Source organism: Onychomys torridus, chromosome 2, assembly GCF_903995425.1.
Source record: "Onychomys torridus chromosome 2, mOncTor1.1, whole genome shotgun sequence".
In the NCBI taxonomy this organism is placed as follows: Eukaryota; Metazoa; Chordata; class Mammalia; order Rodentia; family Cricetidae; genus Onychomys; species Onychomys torridus.
The window spans coordinates 111,856,414-111,876,211 of record NC_050444.1 but is presented as its reverse complement, the minus strand read 5'-3'; the positions used below and the strand labels follow the sequence as shown (position 1 = coordinate 111,876,211).

Genomic DNA, 19,798 nt, shown 5'->3' with positions numbered 1-19,798 from the left:
ATTGTTCGTCTTCAGGACCAGATGGGTATTTAGAAATCTTCCAGACCCACTGGCGCAATTATTCCCATCTCCCATCAGACACTGTTTACATATTCAACACAATCACATCGTAAGTACTTTTAGGTCAGAGGCAGTTACTGCCCAGTTATTTCTACCCACAGCATTTATTTACTCCTGTGGTTTCTGTTAATTGGTTGATTTCTTATTTCTATATTGAAACTATAACACTAGCTATTACACTTCATATTTATTAGGTATTTACTACTAGTCAGGTACTATTATATGGGCATAGAAACTCATTGAACATTCACAGTCTGAAATAGATTCTACCATGAGCCTCATTTTATAGATAAGAGGTTGAGATACGGGGAGGAACTGGATCAAGTCTGTACACCAAGTCAAGGATACAGCCAGAAATTCATTCCCAGAAACCTGGAGACAGAAGCTAAGCACATAAACCACAGGAAATATGGAAGCTATGTGCCTATTATATACCACTCCATCCTTGGGACCTTGTCAAAGCCTATCATGGAACAGTGCTCAGTGGATAGTTGTTGGGAGGAAAGGAGAAAGGTACAGAGGGATGAGGGGAGGGAGGGAGGAAGAAGGCTGGGGAGGCAGATATGCATTTGGCACTCCTGGATGAAGAAGGATGGAGACTCATCAATCCATCTTGCCATACTCGGGAGCCACAAATGCATCCCTAGAGACAGAGTGGAGTCATACACTATCCCCGAGAGAGCTTCCAATCCTTGGCTTGTGTTGCCTGCAGACGAACCCTGGTGCTACCTCAAAGGGTCCAGAGGTTTGCCTTGGCTACTAGAAGTTCAACTGCAATGCAACAGTTCTGTCCAGGGACCCTATGCTGAGCCCTTAGAGGACAAAGATGAACATCAGGCACCTTTCTCAAGGAGCTCACAAGCTAGTAAAGAAGAGGAACCTTACTAAAGCAAGGAGAGAGGAGGACAGAACCTGATCAGTCTGAGAAGGGAAGGAAGGACAGAGACACCAATACATCTCTTACTGAATACTATCTCTGGGTTTTATTGCTTATCCTGATAATGAAGTCCAGAAGTTTGTGGAGGCCTGAAACAAGGCAGTTGCCTATGTGGCCCACACTGCTCTGATACATAGTACTGTAACCTGAATTACTGCAAGGCTGATGACCAATGGATGACAGTAGTGTAAGAGTCGTCTCCCACCCCCAAGATGATAAATCTTGGAAAGCTTACTGTGTGGTGCCCCTTGTCTTTGAACATCTTCTCTGGCTTCACTCGGCAGCCTCATCCTTTCTCAGCCTTCTGTCAAGCAAACTTTGCCAGCTCCAAAGTAATGACCTCTATGAGCTGTAAGTGTGGATGTATTTCCTCATTCTAATTTAACAAGTCTTTGTAATTCTTTCAGTTCTATCTTAGCAGTGTGGCCATGGTTTTCTAAAAGGTTGTATGGTCCGCCTCAAACTGGGCTTTGCAAAAGATCAGTTTTGTTTTGTTTTTTAAAGTTCAACTCTACAAAACACATATACACTACATAGCATACATGCATGTGTGTGTGTGTGTGTGTGTGTGTGTGTGTGTGTGTATACACATTTGTTAAAAACAGAAATGTTATCAGTTCAGCAATGACTTTTCTATCAGGTATTGTGACATTCCCACTGAAACTGTCTGAGGTAACTAACAATCACCACAATCATTCTTCCCATGAGGAAACAGGCTTAGAGTTGTTAAGTGACTTACTTATCTGATGGTGATAAACCAGGCCTTGAGCCCATGTTTTCAACTCCATCTACTCAGTCTTCATTTCATCCTCAGCACTTGCTTGCTACAGTTCTACTACGTGGTCAGCAATGTAATGATAAACTATTCTAGAAAAAAAATTAATACTATCCCTATCATCTATCTAGTAATGTAGTTTATAAATATTGAGGGAAAAAAGAAAATTAAGCTTTTTTTAAGTTCCCACTACTAACTTAGAATGCCACTGATTTTTTGAACACCCATAGGTGTAAGATAGCTTTTATTATGCAGTTTTATATATGCAAAATTGGTGCTCAGCCACTGAAGAAAATTATCAAAGTTAAATAAATTACTGGGAGGGAAATGCATTTATAACTTTATTATTATTTATGTATTATTATTAATTATTATTATTGTTACTATTATTTCATACAGGAGTGCTGTATTTACATCATTTCCTCCTCCTCTCTTCCAACCAAGCTCCTCCCATGTCACCCTCCCCATCTCTCTCAAATTCATGATCTCTCTTCAATACACACACACACACACACACACACACACACACACACACCACTGAGTCCACTTACTGTTGCTTGTATGGATGCACATGTGTTTAGGGCTGACCACTTGGGACCAGAGTTTTAGTTTGAACCTAAGTCACCCTGATTCCAAAGTTCATAATTTTCTACCCTATCAACAGAGGATCTCTAACACTTTTACAATAAGAGACAATGTTCAATCATACATGAACAAATCTACTTAATGATTTTGCATTTATATTTACACTTGCCTACAGGTTTGAGCAACCAATTACTTGTTATCAATGAATTACAGTTTCCAACACAATCCAATAACATCTATGCATGTTATTGGACAAGTAAGACATATAAAGAGAAGAATTAAATAATTTTAGATATGAAAGTAAACACATAAAATGGAAAAGCTGAAGGGTGAGTGACTGAAATTTGAGAAATCTGACCCTGACAAACTACTGCCTAAGACATTTGTGTAGGGGAGTGTTTGATTCTCCTGTTAGCCATACTTTCTAAGCTACTTGGAAGAGAATGGAAATTAGAACATGCCTGATTTCCTGGCCAACTTTTTAAGAAAATTAATCTCTTTCCTCTCCCCCCTCCTCACCACCGCCCCTCTCAGATTATGCCTACATGTATACCTGGTGTCTGTAGAAGCCAGATGTCAGAACCCCTGGAACTGAAGTTATAGATGGTTGTGAGCTGCTATATTGGTGCTGGGAACCAAATCTGGTCCTTTGCAAGAGCAGCGGGTACTCTTAACTGCTGAGTCCCTCTCCAGCTCTTTAATGTTCTGGATAACTGGGTGTGCTGATTCAGGCCTCCCTTGTGGCTGCTCTAAGAAGCACTTGGTTCTCTTTGGCTAGAGGAAGCAATGGAAGATGACACTGCAGTTTTAAAGAGCTTCTCAGAACCTAGTGAATATTCCCAACTGACCTAAATATTTGCTGGCTGGGTTATGCGAAGCAACAATCAAAGCCTGGGTCCACCCATCATACCTGACTTTCCATTCTATTTTTGGCTACCAAGTTATTGTGTCACTCAGTTAATTCACAGCGGGGGATTTCAGTGACAAATCATTTTCTAGCAGTGTAGACAAACCCTGTCCAGAATGACCATTTTGGCAAAAGCAACTTCTCTGTAAGTTGGGAGGCACCTGTTTATCATAGGCACCTGAGACTTCCAATTCTAGAAGGTGGGACTTTATGACAAGTAGCAACAGTATAAGCCGATGGCCTCTGGTTTTTCCTTATTATTAGTGTCACACCAGAAGCTGCATAAGCCAAGCTGGTTTAGACTTTTACATACCATACCAGGCAGTAAGTACTCTGCTTAAATGTCCATATTTGCATCACTGTGTTCAATGCAATAATAGAGTGTGCAGTTTTTCAAAATGCATAGTACTTCAGATGATACTGAACACAAACTCCTTGGTAAATACTCTTTCTCCTTGCCTTCTTGTTTTGGTGTTATGTTTACCATGGTACATTACTATTCAGAAAATACTCCCTCCTTCCTTATACAACCTCCATGACTTCCCAGCTCCATTGACTTGAAACTTGGCCACATGACATGCTTCAGACAATGACAACACACCAGAACTAAGCCTGGGTCTTAAAATGCTTGGTGTGTTCCCACCTACCAAGTTCTGTGCCCTGAAAGTGTATCCCCATAGAGGCTGCCTCTCTAGCAGAGATCCAGAATGAGACTCATCAGGAAGCCCCAAGTTTGACCCAAAGTCCAGCCTCTCCAGCTTGCATATAACATACGCATGCAATATTGCATCAAGGCAGCAATTCCAGGAAAAGCCATCATGACTTAGAAAACCACAGGGGTGGTTGGAAGACATGGTGGACAAAAGAAAAGACTGAATGGGGGCCTGGGAAAGGCTAAGCCACCTCAACTGACTACAGGCCAATGCGCAGAAAATTAAATGCTCTGGGCTGGATGAAACTTAGATTTTGTGGTGCTTTGTTTCCTGTTAATTGCTCGTAAGTTGACCCATTTTGCACAACACAAACTTAAAAGAAATCATCTCAGTTTTAAATAACAATCCCCTTTCCCATCCAAGTACTAACCAGGTCCAGCCCTGCTTAGCTTCTGAGATCAGACAAGATTGGGCACATTCAGGGTGGTTGCAGGTGCAAACTCTCCTCCCTCCAATTAAAGTGGCTAATAACCATCTGGTACAAGCTATTTCCTTCTGTCTTTTCTAATTCCAGGATTAAATGAGCAAATATATGTTAAAAACAAAACACTTAATACTGTCCACAAGAAGTAAGTGCTCATGAGGCATTTTTATTAATAATCTCGTACCAGTATACTCATACACTTCCAGGGTGGTTTTGTTTTGTTTCTGGTTTTGTTTCGTTTTGTTGAGACACTTCTGAATTCACTGTGTAGACCAGGCAGGCCTCAAACTTGTAGCAATCCTTTGTCTCAGCCTCCTGAGTGCTGGAATTAGAGATACGTACCACTGCACATGGCTTATGGCATTTTGACTTATCCAAAAATAAAACCATGTTTACATGGTCTCATTTATGGCCATAGCTTGCTTTGCTCACTTAAATCCATCAATGGGCTCCCCCAGATCAGCTCATATTTTCAAGACATTCATCTTTCAAAGTGGCATTCCATCTTTCAACATGGTATTCCATGGTTTGAATTATAATATCCAAACGAACTATATAGTTTGTTTTACCTATTTCCATTTTCTAGTTAAAGAATCTAAGATTCATATTATAACATAACAGCTGACCTCCTTATCAGACTCCAGATTCTTCTTCTGTGTCAGGCTCACCTTTGTGACATGCTTTAGCCCACAGAAGATGAACAGCAGTGACCTCTGGGCAAAGCTCTAGACGTCACTCAGTGGTATTACTCGTATCTCTTCTGTGGCACACACCAGAAGTATCTCAGGCAGGGGTCTTCCAGTCTGGGTCTCAATGGTACACATTTTGGACTGGATGAAGTTGGAAATGGGCAAGCACAGAAAACAAACTCATCTTGTCTCTGAGGATAGAAAATGCTGACCCAGTGCTTCCAGACTTCCAAGTATTTGGATGTTCATTGGAAACATCATCATTGTTTAGCCATGTGCCAGGATGCTGGAGGAAGATATAGGTTGAAAGAACTACTGGCAGCAACAGTGGTTCCTGACACTTTACATTATCAGTTGCTTCCCCCTAATTGCTAAATCAGCAGGAATGATTGCAGCAGTGTCATAGAAAAGTCCCTGCAGCCCAGTGGACTGAGAACCATCTTCTGTGCAGAGAAGGTCCTTAAGTAGAGAAGCATCAGGGAATCTTTGTCTTGATTTCTCCACATTGCACACTCCATGCACACAAACACACAAGGCACTGTCTGTGATTAGCAAAACCACCATCATTTTTTAGAAGCCCCACCCAGGGAAGGAAATGCAATGGAGAGGTGAAGACAATGAAAGGGGTCAGCTGAAGTTTAAAGCTACCTTCACTATGAATCAGTTCTGGACACTAGCTCTCTCAGAGGACTTTCCTTTAAAGACCCTTCAAAAGATGGAAGACAGAGTCACAGCTAATCAGATGAGAAAAATGTTTTTATTTGTAATTGCAAGTGTGATACATGTTCACTGAGGAAAACTCTGAAATGGAGACGGCAGCATACTGAAGACACAAATATCACAAGTGTCACATCTTGATGGCTATAACGCATCTGCTCCCAGGGAAACAAACATTTTACATATGACAATTGACCACATTGCAAAGCTGACAGAGGCAGTTAAGCAGACACACACACACACACACACACACACACACACACACACACACACATCCCAAGCTCCTCTTTTACAGCTCCAAATATGCCCTGGTCCCTAACAGCTAAGCCTTCACGAACACATCCCCTCTTCCTCTTCTCTTTGCTGTCTCCTCTTCTCCTGGCTATTTCTACTTACTTTGGAAGATTCTTATTAACTAATTTCTCCACTTTCTTCAACTTCTATCCTTGACAGAGGCCCTTCCACCCAGGACTCCTGGAACTCAGAGCATTATCATGCTGGGCTCATCTTATCTTCCCTCTTATGCATTTTCCTTGCTATACCTCAACCAGTGGGCAGGCCCAGAAACTGTTGTTTAGCAACAGCTGCTAGTGGCTAATAGACAATAAACAGTCAAAAATATTGAAATTAATAAAATATTTAACAGTAGGGGATACTTGTATTCTGAAATCCCCCCCCCACAAAGAACCTGGCATTTCAATAAATTCCCACTCAAAGGTTAAATACAAAAAAAGATGAAGACATACTAACATGTCTCATGAAGCTTACACACTCAATGGGAACTAACAGTGTCTAGTAGTACTATCATCTTTCAAGCTAGGACAGCCAGGACAAAGGCCCCAACTTCAACCCAGCATTTCTCCTCAGGGAGGGTGTCCTAACAGCATCAACTAGAATAAGAAGACATTATCACCTTCACTCCAAAATTCCAGCGAACCAGCACAATGAAATTGATTGCTCATTCAGGATCCAGCAGGACTACGTCTAGTCAGTGAACATCCTTCCAGGGCCCCATTCAGAGATCAGGCTTCCCTCTATCTGTAGCTCTGTTCTTCTGGATGTCCTTGAAATCCCTTGCATTACCAAGGAACAGGAGGAGAAGACTTTCTGAAACAAGCTTGTTACTACATACACATCACATTCATCCTATTTGTACTGGCTAAAGCTCAGGCATGCCTGTTCACAAAGGAGCCCACAAACACAGACTAGCTGTATAGACAGGTGAGAAAGGAGAAGGCCCAGTGCATGCTAAGAAGCTTTCCTGAGGCAGATGGCCATACCCAGTCTTCTTCAGTGATTCTAACTACACGGAATTTTGATGTATGGATACTGAAAGTAGTTGCTTTGATAGAATGTTCATTCAACATGAAAACATCATCCCAGATTTATAAACTTTGTATTAAAAAGGGGTCAGATCTAGACCACAAATGTTGGTGAACACTGCTGGATAGATTTTAAACAAGACTATGGGAGATGGCTTCTGTGAACCTGACAGTGGGTGATGGTTGCTGTGATTAGTATGGGCTCACAGAGAAGATCATAAAGGAGTCTGGCAGAGAGCATCTTGGACAGAGGCAGCAAAGGCATCTAGTGGCAGAACTTCACTTCTATGTGTACAGCAACTGCTCTACTGAGAAACTACTCCAGAAGTTCTTGCTTGAACACAGCAAAGGCTTTTCACTAACTTCTAACCTTTACCCCAGCTTTGATCTCAAAAATCTAGAGCAAGTCAATTCTCCCACATGGCCATTACCCCATTATCTGAAAGCTCTTCAAAGGAATCAATCTTTCCCACCTTCCTCCCAGCTAAATAAGGCCAGTTTCTTCCACTCTTCTCCATGGAACATAGTTTCTGGCCCCTCACCATATGCCCATCTTTCCTTAGGAGGTCCATTGGTCAGCCATAATGGCTTCTAACTTTTCCACCCATGGCTTCTGCTCAGCAATACTTGTTTAGTACATCTCTGCTCCCAGCATCATGCCCTACACTTCAAGAATAGAAGCACTTAAGCATGAGGATGCTGCCTGAACTGGGAGGTCAGAACTTGGAAGATGATGTCTGGGACTTGGGCTATTTAGTGGGCATGGGGTTTTATGGATATTTTGTGTGGACTGCCATCACTACAAGGGCAGTAGTGACTGCCAGTCATACAGACCTTCTTGCCCCAAACCAACAACACAGGAGCACTGATGAATCACCAAGATCTACTTAACACTCTCTGTGCCCAACACCATGCTAGCTGCTCGGCACACTACAGACACCAAAGGCACTATTTCCTGCTACATTCTCAATGCTTGGCCTCTGCTGGGTTAGGTTAAAGAGATCTCAGGAGAAAAATTAGAAATACACAATTATACAAAGAAATGCAGAATAACAAATTTCATTGCTAAGAGGAAATCACCTTCATCCTGGCCTCAGCTTTCCACTAGAGGACACCTAGTAGAGGTTCTTTTTGTCAAGTCTCAATGCCTACTTACTCTTCATGGACAGGAAAAAGTGAGCTAGCAAATGGCGGAGTGCAGAAGGACCCAAGCATACTTACCTCAGCAGTTCATTCTCACCTCCAAGGCAATTTAAGCAAGGCTACCTAGTCCCTTAGGGATCACTTTGTATCTACTCACCTAGGCCCAACAAGTCAGTGGTAAAGCACCAAGAAGCCTGATGTGGCTTTGTACCTGACCTGTCCTTCAGCTAGGAATCTATCTCTTGCCCTTCAGCTGGGAATCTATCTCTTGCCCTGTCTGTCTGATTCCTGGGTCTCACTTTCATCTGGCTCTACACCCCCCCCAAAAACAAACAAACAAAGGAGGGAAAATTATAGGGGCTTTTGAAGAGTGTGTAAATGGGGTGGGGGAGGGGCAGGACACAGCTGAAGACAGTTTAGGTTGGAGGTGAGCACATTAGGGAAGCCACAGAATGCTTCATCATGTAAACAAATATCCAAAGAAAAAGAGAAATCAGTTGAGGACCAGGGAATTTGGGGTGGCAGTATCATATAAAGAGTCTTAGGGAAACAAATAGCTTGTCACTGGAGAACGCAAGACCAGAGTGGGAATCATTATGACTGGTCACCAAATATTACCGGCTCTTTGTTTTCCTGCTTCCCTGATGGCTGAGTGGGCCATGAGACTAGTTTTAGCCACTGAAACTGTGAGAAGTGACATGTAACATTTTAAAGCAGAAGCATGTAATTGTTCAGACACAAGTCTTCAAATCTCTCTTTCCCTCTATCAAGAGAGTGTTTAGATTCCTAGAAGTGGCAGTCCACCAGCTTGGAGTCCCAGAGGAAGGTGATATTACTAGAGACCCTGTCAACCTTGACAGATTTGAAGCAAGAATAAGAAAACCTTCTGTTACAAGTCACTCAAATTTAGAAACTGATTCTTAATTGTAGTGCAACTGATTTAGCAGTGGACACTGCGGATGGAGAAGACCAGATGCAGAAGGAAGGTATGAGGAGAGGCTGCAGGGAGGGGAGGGTGTAGCAGCCTAGAGAGACAGAGGAAAGAAGGAAGAGGGGTGGTTAACTTAGCAAAGACAGAGAAGTGCAGGGAGAGAAGCCCAGGCTAACCCGTTCAGGTAGGGAATTTGCCATGATCCAATATGACGAATTAAGTCCAGGTAATATTTCTATTTCGCTATTGAAATATCCCACAATTCCATGTGCAAAGACTTTTTAAAAAAAATCCATCAATAAGCATTTGCTACGCATCCTTTATTCTTCCATGTGCCAGGTACTTAGTAAGCACAGATAGAGATACAAAATAAGAACAACACTGTTTCTGGGTTTTGAGTCAGTGACTGAAGAAGACATTCAAAAGTGACAGGTATTCTCTCTTCCAGGTATGTACCAACTGTGGTTGGGAGATTAGGGAAACCCTTCAGGGGAGTGATTATTTTATCTGACTCTTGAAAAATGAATAGTTCATATAGAATTACATTTATTTTATTTATGTGTGTGTAGGTCAGATGATAACTTGAAGGAGTCCATTCTCTCCTTCTACCATTTGGGTCTTAATGATTGCACTCAGGATGTCAGGCTTGGTAGCAAGTGCCTTAAGTCACTGAGCCATGTCTTAAGCCAGTTCACATTTTGATTAAGAATAAAAATATATAGAAGGAGGGATCTTAAGTGGAGTGGCTGAGACTCTAAGGAATGGACGGAATGTGGATTGTAGGGTGTGGTGGATTGCATCTCTATTTACAAATATTTGCTTCCCTTCCCCTGTGACGTCAGGCTTGATCACGTGAACTGCTTTCAGAAGAAGCTTTAAGATTTGTGTACTCTTTGCTCTCAGCAATGTTTAGAATGAAGATGCTGTTGGCCAGGGTCCCAGAACCCACATATGTGTACAAGTACAGACAGAGCTGACTTCTGTAGACACGTAGCATGAGTGGGGCTATAATCCAGGAAGACTTGTGGATGGCTTCCCCAACAATAATCTCACCTAGACAGAAGTGGGCACTTGAGGCTCCTGACTTTCAGGCATACAGTGGGACTGCATGTCCCTGCACCCTTTAAGGTATGAGTCATGTGACTCCTATCAGCTTCTAGTCTATGAATTCAATAATGTGCATCACACTTGGAAAAAGCTCTTAAAGTTAGCATGGATTCATGCATTCTTTCCCCACCCAAGATGATGGTGATGATTCTGGAAGCACTATTTAAGATGAATCCTTCTACAGATTAGGTAAACACATTAAGCACAGCCCTTCTGAATCTGATCATACACAATGAAAAAGAAGTCAATTTTTATAAGCTACTAAGATTTTTTAGGGTTATTTGTTTTAGCAGTATGACTGCACTTGACCTGACTCATTTAAAACACAGCATGGGATAACACAATAAAACCAATAAACATAAAAGCCAGACATTCATCTAGACTGGACAACAGCTAAGAACACAGGCTGAAAGGATAGTGATCTTTTTGGAAAAACCTCACCTGTCATAAATTAAGAGACAGATCATGAACCTGTCACCAGAATTTTCCCCCTGGGTGGGTGATGAAGTAATGGAGATGGGAGGGACTAAGTAGCACCTCTCTCTTCTAGGACTTCTAAGGGCCTGCCAACGAAGTTTGATTTTACCGAATTTCACCAGAGGAACCACTGAATTCATTAGGATTCCTCATGGAACACAGTGCAGGGCTACAGGCAGGATTGTGGAGACTCTGAAGAAGCTGAGCTGCAAGGTCTGCACCAGCACAGATGATAGCTCCCCTGGGGCTGTGCAGATGGAGACTCTTTCCCCACATCTTCCCCAACCTATGTAATCTACCCACCCTGAGACCCCATGGCCAAATCCAAGCAGGTAGTGCATGGGTGGCAGGAATGGTTGACTGGATACTCTGGTGAGGATCCATGACACTGTCTATCCCTCCTTTGAGGTAGGGAAGGTCAACAGTCCACACACCCAACTGTGATGATCTTTCTCAAGTAGATACAACTGATCTTATGGACAGTGACTTACAACAGAACCTAAGGAGAGAAAGCAAGAGGTTGGAACATAAGGTCAGGAGCATTTGCAGGTGGCTACCAAAATGTGTTCAAGGTAGATGTGGCCACATTGTAGGTAGGAACAAAAGGAAATAGAAAAATCCCAAAATTTGGGGGTTTGCAGGTTGAACAGAGCCAATCCCAACAAGATAAAATAAATTAGGGAAGGGCCTGGAGAAGTCAGCCTTTGAAGCAAGGATCTGTTCAAGGCATAAGAACCTATTGTTAAAATTTTCAAGATACACAGAACATGATGGTGAAGACTGTGGTATCAGTGTTTGGAAGTTAGAGCAAGATGGTTGCCTTCAAGGACAGCCTGGGCTGTAACAAGACCCTATCTTGAACCAACCAAACCAAGCCCTCAGTATACATTATGATAGTACCTAATATGTTCATTCAGCACTGGAGAGGAAAAGAAAAGCACAAATTTCCTATTTTCTAAGCCTAACATACTCAAAACCAAGCCTAACATACTCAAAACCAAGCAAGAAGAAAGAGATGATTAGAACAAGAGACAGAAGAGTAACAGAAGAGGAAAACAGGGCAAACCACTGGAATAGGACCAGAAAAGAACAGTTGCTGTGGCTACTGGCACACAGTATACCTGGTATCCTACTTGTGTGGGAATCGCAATCAACCGGCATTACAAAAGACCATCTTCAAGACTTAAACAATGAATCCCTTATATATATTTTTAAAGCCCAGGGCCTTCATTAAGTCTTTGGAAGACTGAGGGCAAACCCAGGGTCACAGAAAGCGGCCATACAAGCAGAACAAGGCCCTAATTGCAAGAATGGATGGAGAAGGGTTCTGAAAACACTCAGGGGCTGGTATCTACTATGATCCCTTCCAAAGCAGAACCTCAGTCTCTGCCTCATCATATAAACTGAATGGGTTGTAAGGTAGCTAGCTCTCCCTCAGAGGAGACACACACCTGGACCTGGTGTCTCTATACACTACCTCTCAAAGCCTGGATGTGAACTGCATGCTGTAACTGAAGGGTTGTTGGGGCTGAATCCCCTGAAGAAGGAAAGAAGACAGGAAGGACCCCTTTCAGACCCTCATCTCAGGCATGGCATCATGATTGGCTTTGGCCAGTGGCATATGAACAAGAAAGTTGCCATTTCCTGGTGGATACACTGAGAGCCAGTCAGAGCTTAGCCGAGTTCCCCCTTCAGTCACAACTAGTGAGAAGCAGGGCAGTGGACTGAGTTCCCTGCACAGCCACAGTGGGCAAGTAGTGGGAAGGAGCAAGAAACAATCTTTCACTGACAGCAGCCTCTGGGATGATGGGTTTAGGTAGCATAACCCAGCCCTTCCCAACTGAGCTTCCAGAATGATGAGGCTGTGTCTGGACTGTGAAACATCCCTTCTCTCAGGAAAAGAGGATTTTGAGGATGGCTTGGAAGCAGAGGCATTAACTAGAACAGATCTTTACGTGCGATTTATTAACCTAAGTAGAAAATTAGCCTCCTAAGCCAGGAGGCAGAAGATACACAGGACCATTGGGCAAAAGAGACAAATTTATACAAAGTCCTAAGTCTTGGAGTTTCTGAAGACAGGAACAAGAGAACAACGTCCATGCCATCAGCACCACTTCCCAAGCAGATAACCAAGGCTTTGAGGGAAAGTTTGCCAGAGTGCAGAAAACACAAAGGAATGTAACACGGACTTAAGGTCACTTTCCAGCTGTCTGTATGCCCCAAGCAAGACATGGAGGCTTTCTGGGATTATTTCCTCCTGTGTGAAGTCTAGGTAAAAATGTATGCCTCTCAAGATGGCTGTGGGAAGAAAACAGCAAATTTAAACTGCATGGACTAACTGGCAGGTAGTGGGTGTCTAATGGACAAAACTTACTTTTATTACTGTCATCATAAATCATGTAGAATATGAGCTCCTTGACAAAAACGATTAGAAGAACTCGTTCTCTTTGGGGGAAGTAAATGGATCTAGACTTCACAGAAATCCTGCTCTACCCTGCCCCCACAAAGGTCAAGGCTTGGCTGGCAGCAGCCAGTTAGTTACCCTCTGCAGCCTGGGTGAAAGTGAAGTGAGCACCGGAGGCAAAAAGAGCTGGCCCGTTGCCCACCGATACCAGCTGCTATTGGGTTCGGAATGCTCAAAGGCAAAATATCTTAAGGCTACAGGATAAAAACCCTGGGCTGAGTTCTGAGGCAGCCAAATCCAAATTAGAACCTCGTAACTTAAGGTCCAACTTCAAACCTCAAGTCCTGGGCTGAAAGGGGGCTGAAGAGTTGGCTCACAGCCCTTTGCTACCTTGCTCGGCGGCTCCTGCCAAATCACCCCTGTAGCCTGGTACTCCGAGAAGGCCCTGGGGGTACGCCGAAGCAGGCAGGGAACGGGGCAACCAGTTGAACACCTTCTAGTCCTGGAGTCAAGGACGATAACACTAATGCCTGGCAGCCCGGTACGGTGGCCCTCATCCGCTCTACTTGTAGATGAGGTCAATAAAGCTCAGAGAAGTTCCGAGATTTGTACTTATTCCATGGGAGAACGGGGCTTGCCACCTCTTTAGTCCTGAGGGGTGGAGGATGGAGGTCGGTTAGCAGAACCCTAGGAAAGAAGCCACTTACATGTGTCTAGCGCTTCCTAGAGGCCGCACAGGATATGGATCCACCAGCGGGCGGGCGGGGAGGAGAGGGTTTAGCCTGCTTCTACCAGGGACTCCCGCTTAGGCAGCGTGACTTTCGGGCGAGTCGGCGGCTCTCAAGACTTGTTTTCCCAGAAGCAAATCAGGAGGGGGAAGGGGCGGGCGCAAACTGTGTGCGCGCGCGAGCACAGGCGATCGTTGGGGTTTCCCGAGTTTTGAACCCTTAAATGTTGGTTTCGACACACACCCCCCGCCCTGGACGATGGGGTCGCAGCTCTATTTCACATCTAGAAAGCGCGTCCCTCTGAGGCCAAGCCAGCCCCTCCCCGCATGTCCCCACTGGGTGAACTGTTGTGCCGAGGACCCTGATGAGCCAGCCGGTTCCTAGAACCGCAAATCTCTGCCTTCCAGGTACAGCAAACAGCGGCGCAGGTCCTCCTCCGGAACTTAACCAAGAGACAAACTTCCACGCGTGCTCAACGTGGGGGAGACCCTCTCGAGCCCGTTCAACTTCAACCCACTCTCGCGCTCCCGCAGCCCGAGCGCACGCAACCATCTCAACCCGCGCCGCTGCCTCCCGGAAGTGCGGGAGTGCAGAGCCTGCTGGAGCTCAGGGGGTCGCGTGTGTGCGTGTGTGTGCGTGTGTGTGTGTGTGCGTGTGTGTGTGTGTGTGTGCGTGTGTGTGCATGCGCGCGCGCCACCTCCACTCCCCACCCAGGCCTTCCGCCCCGGGCCACTAGCGCGCCTCCCCAGCTTTCTGGAACCCCGCGTCTCGGCCCGGGTCCCCAACCCTGAACTTGAGCCCGCCTCCGACAGACGCCGCGAGGGTCCAGCCGACCCGGCAGCCTCCGTCACTAGACAGCCAAACCAAGACGTCAGCCCACAATGCACCGGGCGGGCCGGGAAAGACGCGCCGGGGAGGGAACCCGGGAACACAAGCCGGAGCGCCGCGCGGGAGGGGGAGGGAGGAGGAGAAAGAAGGGCCCAACTGTAGGAGCGCAGCGGAGCATTACCTCATCCCGTGAGCCTTCGCGGGCCCCGAGAAGAATCTTCTAGGGTGAGGTCTCCATGGCGACAGGCGGGCCCGCCCCCCTGAGAGCGACGCTAGCCAATGGGAAGGCCTTGGGGTGACATCATGGGCTATTTTTAGGGCTTGACTGGTAGCAGATAAGTGTTGAGCTCAGGCTGGATAAGGACTCAGAGTTGCACTGAGTGTGGCGGAGACGTCCGGGCAGGAAAGCGCTCAGGCAGGAAGGCAGACAGAGAGACGGACGCGGACTCGGCCAACCTGGACGGCCGCGGACTCCGGGCTGCTCCTCTGTTTGTCTTCATTTTCTCACCACCTACCTGGACCCAGCGCCCGCGCCTCCAGCACCGGCGTTTTGGGGAGCACTTGGAGAGTCCCTTCTCCCGCCTTCCCCGGAGAAGCAGCTCCCCGGTCCCGGCAGGGCTGACAGCAGCGAGAGCGGCGGCGCCTGCCCGCGCGAGGAAATAGGCGTGCGGCTCCGCCGGCCAGCAACTTTCCTGACCCAGAAGACCGGGGGAACAAGTGGCCCGGAGCGAACTTTTGCAGACCTCCGCTGCGCCTTAGGCTGCCCCCCCCCGAGACCGTAAAGGAAAGGGAGAAGAGGAACCTACTACACTCAGCCCGGCTCGCACAGGCGGCTGAAGTTGGGCGAGCGCTAGCCGCGGCCGCCGCCGAGCGTCCCCCTCCCCCTCCCCGCGGAGGAGGGGACAGTTGTCGGAGTCCGGGCGGCGGAGCCCGATCGCGGGCTTCCACCGAGAATTCCGTGACGACTGGCCAGTCCGCGCCGCCGGAGAGCCGCGGTGTCCGAGGAACCCCGACCACCACCGGTGAGCGCTCGGTGAGTGACCGCGACTTTTCAAAGCCCGGCGGCGCGCGGGAGTCGACGGACGCGAGCGCAGGCGGTGTCTTAACCCTGCGCTCCCTGGAGCGAGCTGGGGAGGAGGGCGCAGGGGGCAGCGCTGCCGGCCCGAGCGCGCGCGCTTGGACAAACTTTACTTAATCGCCGAAGCAGGGACGCGCGGGTGTCCCCCGCTTCCCAGCGCGCTGTTGCGGCCCCGAAACTTCAGCGCACAGCCCCGGCCAACCCCGCGTGAACTGACCGACCGTTCTATGACTGCAAAGATGGAAACGACCTTCTACGACGATGCCCTCAACGCCTCGTTCCTCCAGTCCGAGAGCGGCGCCTACGGCTACAGTAACCCTAAGATCCTGAAACAGAGCATGACCTTGAACCTGGCCGACCCGGTGGGCAGTCTGAAGCCGCACCTCCGCGCCAAGAACTCGGACCTCCTCACGTCGCCCGACGTTGGGCTGCTCAAGCTGGCGTCGCCCGAGCTGGAGCGCCTGATCATCCAGTCCAGCAACGGGCACATCACCACCACGCCGACCCCCACCCAGTTCTTGTGCCCCAAGAACGTGACCGATGAGCAGGAGGGCTTCGCCGAGGGCTTCGTGCGCGCCCTGGCCGAACTGCATAGCCAGAACACGCTGCCCAGCGTCACGTCGGCGGCCCAACCGGTCAGCGGGGCGGGCATGGTGGCTCCCGCGGTGGCTTCGGTAGCAGGCGCTGGCGGCGGCGGCGGCTACAGCGCCAGCCTGCACAGTGAGCCTCCGGTCTACGCCAACCTCAGCAACTTCAACCCCGGCGCGCTGAGCAGCGGCGGCGGGGCGCCCTCCTACGGCGCGGCCGGGCTGGCCTTTCCATCGCAGCCCCAGCAGCCGCAGCAGCCGCCGCCTCAGCCGCCGCACCACTTGCCCCAACAGATCCCGGTGCAGCACCCGCGGCTGCAAGCCCTGAAGGAAGAGCCGCAGACGGTGCCCGAGATGCCGGGAGAGACCCCGCCCCTGTCCCCTATCGACATGGAGTCTCAGGAGCGGATCAAGGCGGAGAGGAAGCGCATGAGGAACCGCATCGCTGCCTCCAAGTGCCGGAAAAGGAAGCTGGAGAGGATCGCCCGGCTAGAGGAAAAAGTGAAAACCTTGAAAGCGCAAAACTCGGAGCTGGCGTCCACGGCCAACATGCTCAGGGAACAGGTGGCACAGCTTAAACAGAAAGTCATGAACCACGTTAACAGTGGGTGCCAACTCATGCTAACGCAGCAGTTGCAAACGTTTTGAGGACAGACTGTCAGGGCTGAGGGGCAGTGGAAGAAAAAAATATCAGAGACAGACTTGAGAACTTGACTGGTTGCGAAAGAAAAAAAATAAAGTGCCGGAGTACCGAAGCCAAGGGTACACAAGATGGACTGGGTTGCGTCCTGACGGCGCCCCCAGTGTGCTGGAGTGGGAAGGACGTGGCGCGCCTTGCCTTGGCGTGGAGCCAGAGAGCGGCGGCCTGTTGGCTGCCAGGCTTTGCTAACGGGCTGTGCCCGCGCGGCCAGAACGATGGACTTTTCGTTAACATTGACCAAGAACTGCATGGACCTAACATTCGATCTCATTCAGTATTAAAGGGGGGGGGGGGTGGGTTGCAAACTGCAATAGCGACTGTAGATTGCTTCTGTAGTGTTCCTTAAGTACACAAAGCAGGGAGGGTTAGGGAGGGGAGGGAGGCTTGTAAGTGCCAGGCTAGACTGCAGATGAACTTCCCTGGCCTGCCTCCCTCAACTGTGTATGTACATATATATTTTTTTTAATTTGATGAAAGCTGATTACTGTCAATAAACAGCTTCCTGCCTTTGTAAGTTATTCCATGTTTGTTTGTTTGGGTGTCCTACCCAGTGTTGTTTGTAAATAAGAGATTTGAAGCATTCTGAGTTTACCATTTGTAATAAAGTATATAATTTTTTTATGTTTTGTTTCTGAAAATTTCCAGAAAGGGTATTTAAGAAAATACAATAAACTATTGAAAAGTAGCCCCCAACCTCTTTGCTGCATTATCCATAGATAATGATAGCTAGATGGAGTAACAGCTGAGTGTTAAGTTCGCTAGAGTAAAAGCTGTATTCTCTGTTTGATTGTAAGAGTAGATCCCTTGCATGCTATCGTTGGGTCATCCTCTCTCCCCCAGCAACCCACAAGTCCAGACTGTCGACCAGAAGGTGGTATGGTGTTTCTTGAGGCTGGAAGAAGGGGTGTTGCAGGGGGAGAGGGACAGCCCACTGGGAAAGCAGGTACTTCAGTTTAGAGCTGTATCAAGTGGCATGTGCTGTGATCATTTAAAACCATAGTAGAGATTTAGCAGTAGATGCTTATTCTCAAAGCAGGAACCCATGGAAGTTTTTACAAAAGATGTCTCCTTCCAACTTGGAACCTGACAATTCCTAGAGAAAGATGGCCTTTGCTTGTGCATATTTATAACAGCATTCTTGTCGCAATAAATGTATTCAAATCATGGTTTTTAAAATCTTGAATTCCTTTCCCTTTGCTCCTCTTCTTCTAAACCATATACTGGAGGTTTTCCGAGTTTCTGGGGTTAACATTACTACATTCTAAACTTAGGAATTTGGAAGCAAAGAATTTAGGAAGAGTCAAACTAGAAGTTGGGGCCTGGGTGAACTGTTCTCCCAATGCTCCTTTCTTCCCTCTTCCCTTCTTCCATTCCCTACCCCCATCTCTCCCCAAAACCAAGGAGGTGTCCAATGTAGCAAGTCCATATTTACTTCTCAATTTGTTTCAAAATAATCAATCTGGCTTAAATAATTATAGAGCCAGTCTACGAAGATACTACCATAAATACTATGGGTGCAAATTCACAAGAGAAATGGACCCAACACTGATTATATAATTCATCTGTAATCTAAACCTCAGCTCTGGGGAGACTGAAAACTTGAATTGTGTCTGCAGATACAACAGGTTATCAACATGTTTGTATTTAACACGGGAGCCATTTTCCCCTGGTTCCTTCTCATCCCTGTGAGCTGCTGTGGTTATCAAGCAGCAAAAGCAATTTGATATCCAGAAAGACTTCACAGACCACTAACTGAAGCCTGGCTCCTTGCTCATTAGCACTACTCCAGTTCTCAACAGGTCTAGCTAGGAGTGCTTGGGGCAGTAAATCCAAATCCACAGTTTCTCAGGAGTCCATCTAGGTCTGCAGGGGCCTGGACGGGGCCTGGACAGGCTTGATGGGTATCAGACATACTCCGTTGCGATAATACTTCTTGAACAAAGAGTTACTGGGAGCCAAGGCACATTTGCCAAACTGAATTTGCTGGTGTCAGCAACCCAGAAGGTGAGTTGATTTTGACCATATGTAGGAGTAGTAGAAGGATAATAAAGCACTTTGGGGTGGGGCTCTGTGGAAGTTAAACAAGTGCAAAGTAGAAAAGTACACTAGCCGGGGAAAAGACAACCTGAAATGCTAGACTAAGAAATGCCACAGCACTGGTCAGCTGACTAAAAAAGGAGAAAAAAGAGAAAAAAAAGTCCTCACACTTACATTCACATTTGTCCCTTTCAACTAAGATTTTGAATGACAGTCCTGAAATTCTGACTTTTCTAACCCAAAGAGGTCGAAAAAATTAAGACAATAGAGGAGATTCAACAATGGTATCCTGTAAACTTTAAAAGCAGGAAATCAGCTAATTACTGTAGACATAATTATATTATAGACTTTCAGTATGTTATATTTTAGGTAGCACACAGGAAGAAGCCAATGGCATAATAACATCATTAATCCTTTCTTAATTATGTATATAAATATATGTATATATGTATAATTAATTCATAGACTATTAACTCTCCATTGTGACAGAGGGTTTGTATAATTAATAGGAATATCCACATGGAAATAGTATTGTCTTTTATTTTACCTTCCAAGAGCTCTGTGACAGAATGACCCAAATCATAATGTTCATCATCAGAAGGATGTTTGTGTGAGGCTGGGTCTCTAGTCAATTTTAGACTTCCAAGCT

General features: G+C 46.5%; 1 protein-coding gene across 1 annotated transcript; it reads left to right on the top strand.

The window, feature by feature from the left end:
* The first annotated feature begins 15,075 nt into the window (after positions 1–15,075).
* Jun (Jun proto-oncogene, AP-1 transcription factor subunit) lies at positions 15,076–18,288 on the top strand. The gene has a single exon (XM_036179809.1). The coding sequence runs from the start codon at positions 16,053–16,055 to the stop codon at positions 17,058–17,060; it is 1,008 nt and encodes a 335-aa protein (XP_036035702.1). The 5' UTR covers positions 15,076–16,052; the 3' UTR covers positions 17,061–18,288.
* The last annotated feature ends 1,510 nt before the right edge of the window (positions 18,289–19,798 follow it).